Raw genomic sequence first — 5064 nt, 5'->3', positions numbered from 1 at the left:
CCCGAGGGTTAGGTTGGGTTGGCTAAGGCGTTCGTGATTTAGCTTAAACTAACATTTTGCCTTAGAATGATAGTCCGCTGGTAAGTTGTGGAGATGGTGAACATCATCCAACAATTAAACAAACATCTTCTTCAGCATTTTTCTAAGTTTTTCTTGGGCATAGCGTATCTTTTGATATAAATCTTTGGACACACCGTTCTCCACGATGGTCGAGAAGCTTGTGTCGTAAATACTACAAAAATTGTAAAAGTTTCTTGTGTTTTACAAAATGGGAAATACGAAAAGCAAGATATCGTTCCCATCGAACGAAACAATGCGCAAACTAACTACTACAGTAGTGAGATTCAGAGAAGCATCGACTGGCGGAGTGGCAACCACACAGGCATCGACTGGCGGACAACCATTGATTCAGCTACTGGGCAAATCCACTCAACCCGATACTGAAGACGACGATCAAGCTGGACCATCGGCTGCCAAGCGTCAGAAGACCAATGAAGAGAATACAGAGAAGCTTTCCTACCCTTTCTGCAGCGTGTGTCGAAAGAAGTTCACCGATGGTTGCGCCATGGCCCCAGCATGTAGCCATATCCTTTGCGAGCCGTGCCTATCGTGGTTGACGGCGACCATTCAAAGCCCCCGCTGCCCCACATGCAATCGGGAGCTGCGCAAAGCATTTCGGCGCCTTTATTTCGCCTGAGATGTGGACAAACTGCTACAGAAAACGAAAAGCGACCTAAATATATCAAGGGGAAACTGAATCTTCTTCAATTAAAAGGGAACGCCATTATATTATAGAGTTTTACTGGATTGTAGATGGGTGGATCAACCACTTGGGCTCCAAATGAGGTAGTTTGAGAGCATCTAATGGATGGTTTTCCAATTTTCCAACCGATACCAATGCAGCAAAGATCTTTGTGGGCGATTGAGGAATTGTATTCGAAAGCGATCAATCGCTGAATTGCGCTCAAGGCTATCTGGAAGGAATCTGGATCTGATCCAGATTCAGCAATCTGATAGATATGGTCATTATCTATGATTCTGCGTTTTTAGTTTTCTCGAATCTGCAATATTGTGGATGCAACAGATTTTCGTCTTTTGTGGGGGCGGAAGGGGGTGGTTCGAAATTCTGAGATATACGATTTATAGTGAGATCTAACAGAAGTGCGGATACCAAATTTGGTTACTCTAGCCTTAATAGTCTCTGAGATTTGTGGATGCCCCAGATTTTCGTCCTTTGTGGGGGCGGAAGTGGGCGGGGCGAAGTTTTGAAATATTTTTGTAGCAGTGACATATCACAGAAGTCTGGATCCAAAACATCGTTGCTCTAGCTCTTATAGTCTTTGAGCAGGGGACGGACGGACGGACGGACGGACGGACGGACGGACGGACAGACGGAAAGACAGACAGGGCTCAATCGACTCGGCTATTGATGCTGATCAAGAATATATATACTTTATGGGGTCGGAAACGATTCCTTCTGGACGTTACACACATCCACTTTTACCACAAATCTAATATACCCCAATACTCATTTTGAGTATCGGGTATAAAAACAATTTAATGATTTTGTGTTGCTTTGATGGGATTTTGAAATAATTTTTGTTGTGCTTTTAGTCTATGCTAATTTTTTGGCAGGGTTTTCAATGTTTGTCTTCGGCTTTAGTAGGTGTTTATACGTTTAGATATTTGAAGCTTGGGGAGGCATATAATCTTAAGCCTATAACCAATATCAGTACTTTTCACAGTTAATCGTACAACCCACTTAGTAGTTTAGAAGACTTTCTGTATCGCCATAAACTGCAGTGAATAAGAAGTGCCGCACATCTGTACTTAGTTTGGTCTTAGTTTGAATTACTTTATCTACACATCACCATCTACACCAATAAAAAATGCATGGTGAACCAGCAGCTTCCAAGGGATCAAATAGATCTTTCTACTGAAAAAAATATGTTGCCTTAACGGAAAACGCCTGCCGAAAAAGTCGACAAGCCCAACATTTATTTACACAGTTTTCAAAAGTGCATCAAAATTTGAAAAGTTATCTTTTATTCGTATTTTTCTCAGGGACTTGGCTTAAAGTTCAGCTAAACTTTTCTGAGCTGCTGGACAGTTTTTTTTTGTTTTGGTTATATGCTGAGGAGACACAGAGTTAGAAGATGCTCGGTTGACTTAGCTAAACAACTACACTAACTGCAAGAGAATGGATGCCGGAAAACAAGTGGGAAACGCATTAGGATTTTTGTGTGAAAGACACTGAGAAAAACCACAATAACAATAGCAACTTTCAACTAAATCTTGGCACTGTCCTAAAGCCGTAAACAAAAGAAATTGGGGAGACACAACAGGTTTAAACACAATCGACACACAATCCGGAACATGAAATAGATTTCTGGGGTACTTTCTTACTCAACATATCTTTTATATAAAATAAATTATATACCTTGATAACATTTTTAAACTTAGTTAACACATTTTGAATATAAAATAAAATTATCTCGGTGAAATATCCTTCTTATATATGAAAAACATTTCTCCCCAACAATTATATGTACAAAACTAAAACATCTTCAAGTGGTGAACGTACATTCTACAGGTTTTGATTCTTCATTAAAGAGGAATATCATTCCAATAGAAGGGCATTCCCTGCCTCGTTTCTCCACTTAAAGTTTGTGTTTTCTAAACAAAACAGTTGAATATTCCCTCAAAATTTAATTGTAATAAGTGTAAAATATCTTTAAAATCTTATTGAGCGCTTAGTGCATTCTTTCTAAATAGGTTTTTTCGGCATCCCCCCAAAGGTAAGCAGAGTTTACTCGGTTACCCAGTAAACCTCATTTGCATGACGTCATTCACTCACAGATAAAGTTTTCCGGCCTCAGGCTCAGAGCCGGAATTACCAGGCATAAAAACACACCACAGAAATGCTCTCCTCAGTAAGTTTTCATTCCTTTTTTTTAACCATCCGGTGCTGTCGATGCGTTTTGCCCCAACCCCCAAAGACAACTTCTTTATATGCTTCAGATGTGGGATTTATACCCTAACAAAGGGTTTTATGAGTTCGAGAAGATATTTTTAATGGATTGGACTTTATGTAGTTTTTCTTAATCAACATCAAAGTTCGAGTAGATATATGTACATACGTATGACAGTTTTCTATTTCTTAGCGTTGCGGAAGTTCCAAAAAATAATCAGCATTTTTTATTACTTGAATCTTACGAAACATAACTCTGACAGGGTATCTATTAATTCGACTAACAAGCCCAATATTTTGTTTATGCTTCTGGTTGTTTCTTTTGCCAGTAGCAACAGACTTCAAAAGTTGCCTTAATCTGCGTGGGGTTATAATGAGTTCGTGGGTCTCTACGAGTATGTGTGCTGGGGCCTTTCATTTCTGCACTTTCTTGTTCCTTTTTTATGTCTTTGCCCGCTTTCAAGCAACATGTTTCTCCTAGCTACCACGGCTGCATCCTTCTCCCAATCTGTCTTTAGTTTGGGCTTATTTCAGGTATTTTTTTCATGTGCACATTCCGTGAAAAATATAGCAACAGCAACGCCCTGCTGACAGCTCCAAGAAGGATTTAAAAAAAAAAGAAACACAAAATGAGCGGAACAATTGTTTTTGCATTTGCAACTTTTGTTGAATGTTGCCTGTTTTTTGGAACAGGACTTTTCCAGTTGATATTTACTCTGCAAATAAATTCCGCTTTATCTTGGGGGTTGAGGATTCACGGATTAATTGAAGTTCATGTTGGAGTTTTTCAGGACTTTTTGGTGGATAACTTCTTTTAAAACTTTTTAAAACGGACCGAGGCTGGTAATACAATTTACTGAATATATGCAGAAAATAGTTTTCAAATCTACTGAAATTACACAAAATTCTTCTTTGGAGACTGTAAAGAACATAAGAAATAAGTTTTGAAGAGACTGCAAAGAACTTAAGAATGAAATATTTCCACATTTCATGTTCGACGATTCAAAATCTTATAAATAAACATAGTTTAAATTAATTGAAATAATCAGGAGTTAATCAAGCATTGTGAACAATATTTCTTTAACTATTAAGATGTGGACAGGACTCAACTAGGATACTCGCATGCCTTTAATGCTCACAAGTACTCCTTTCCATCCATTACAGAACTTCTGCTCAAAATGACCCACTTGTAAGGGTATCAGAACTGTTTGCGGCACCGAGTGCCAGTGAAAAATGTGGAAAAATGCCATAAAATACGCAGAGCAGAAAAGAGGTAAAAAGAATATTGAAAAATTCAAGCACACACCAACGGCAGAGGAGGAGAAGAGGACAAGTTTTTGACTTTTGCGAATATTACTTATCCGCTTTGCCGAGTTTTGTAGTTTGCTGCATATGTCGGCCAAAGTACTCGTCCTCCCCTTGGATGGCGCCTGCATGTGCTTCGTGAACGCGCCGACAATGGCCGCCATCCGATCGAAGGCCGCCATATTGATGTGGCCATTTTGTAAGCTGCACACACAAAATAAAGAGGAGGAAGAAGGACCGAATGAGTGAGTGGAAAGAAGGAGTAGAGTGAGGAGTGTATGTTTTGCTCGATGATAAAAAGTCATGGCAAAATGGTACAGGACTTAATTGGTGGAGGAGGTTTTAAAAGGGAAAGAGTATGGAGAGAGGCTTTCGCTGTGCGGGTAGCTATGCAATTCATGCACCGAGGGCCGAGAAACAGTTTATTTCTCTTTTTGTGCCAGGTATTCGTAAAGCTCAAGGGTATATTGTATTAGTTTAGATGTTGGTCTCAAAAAGTGTAGGTCTCTGATGTCACAGATATCTATGAAGCAATGACTGATGGACTGTTCTTGACTGTTCTTCGTGGCCAAGCTCTCCTTTCATCAGTTAGCTTACTGTGTTGTTCCTCGCGTTCAAGGAGACTGAAGACTGCGGTGAGACTGCGAGGAATACTTAATAATTACATTTTCAAATACTCTTTATGAAAACAATCGATTAAATTGTACAAACTCGAGTTTTTGGGTTTGCAAGAATATGATCTACTCTCCATACGATTTTTTCGTTAATGTTATATTTAATACGCTTTT

At 39.3% G+C, this 5064-nt stretch overlaps 1 protein-coding gene across 1 annotated transcript; it reads left to right on the top strand.

Annotated features, from left to right (window-relative positions):
* LOC117189126 lies at positions 1-733 on the top strand. The gene is made up of 2 exons (XM_033394157.1): positions 1-80; positions 136-733. Exon 2 carries the CDS (start codon positions 269-271, stop codon positions 695-697), a length of 429 nt encoding a protein of 142 aa, XP_033250048.1. The 5' UTR covers positions 1-80; positions 136-268; the 3' UTR covers positions 698-733.
* The last annotated feature ends 4331 nt before the right edge of the window (positions 734-5064 follow it).

This window comes from Drosophila miranda, chromosome 4 (assembly GCF_003369915.1).
Source record: "Drosophila miranda strain MSH22 chromosome 4, D.miranda_PacBio2.1, whole genome shotgun sequence".
Classification (NCBI taxonomy): Eukaryota; Metazoa; Arthropoda; class Insecta; order Diptera; family Drosophilidae; genus Drosophila; species Drosophila miranda.
This window is presented reverse-complemented; position numbering and strand designations above follow the sequence as displayed.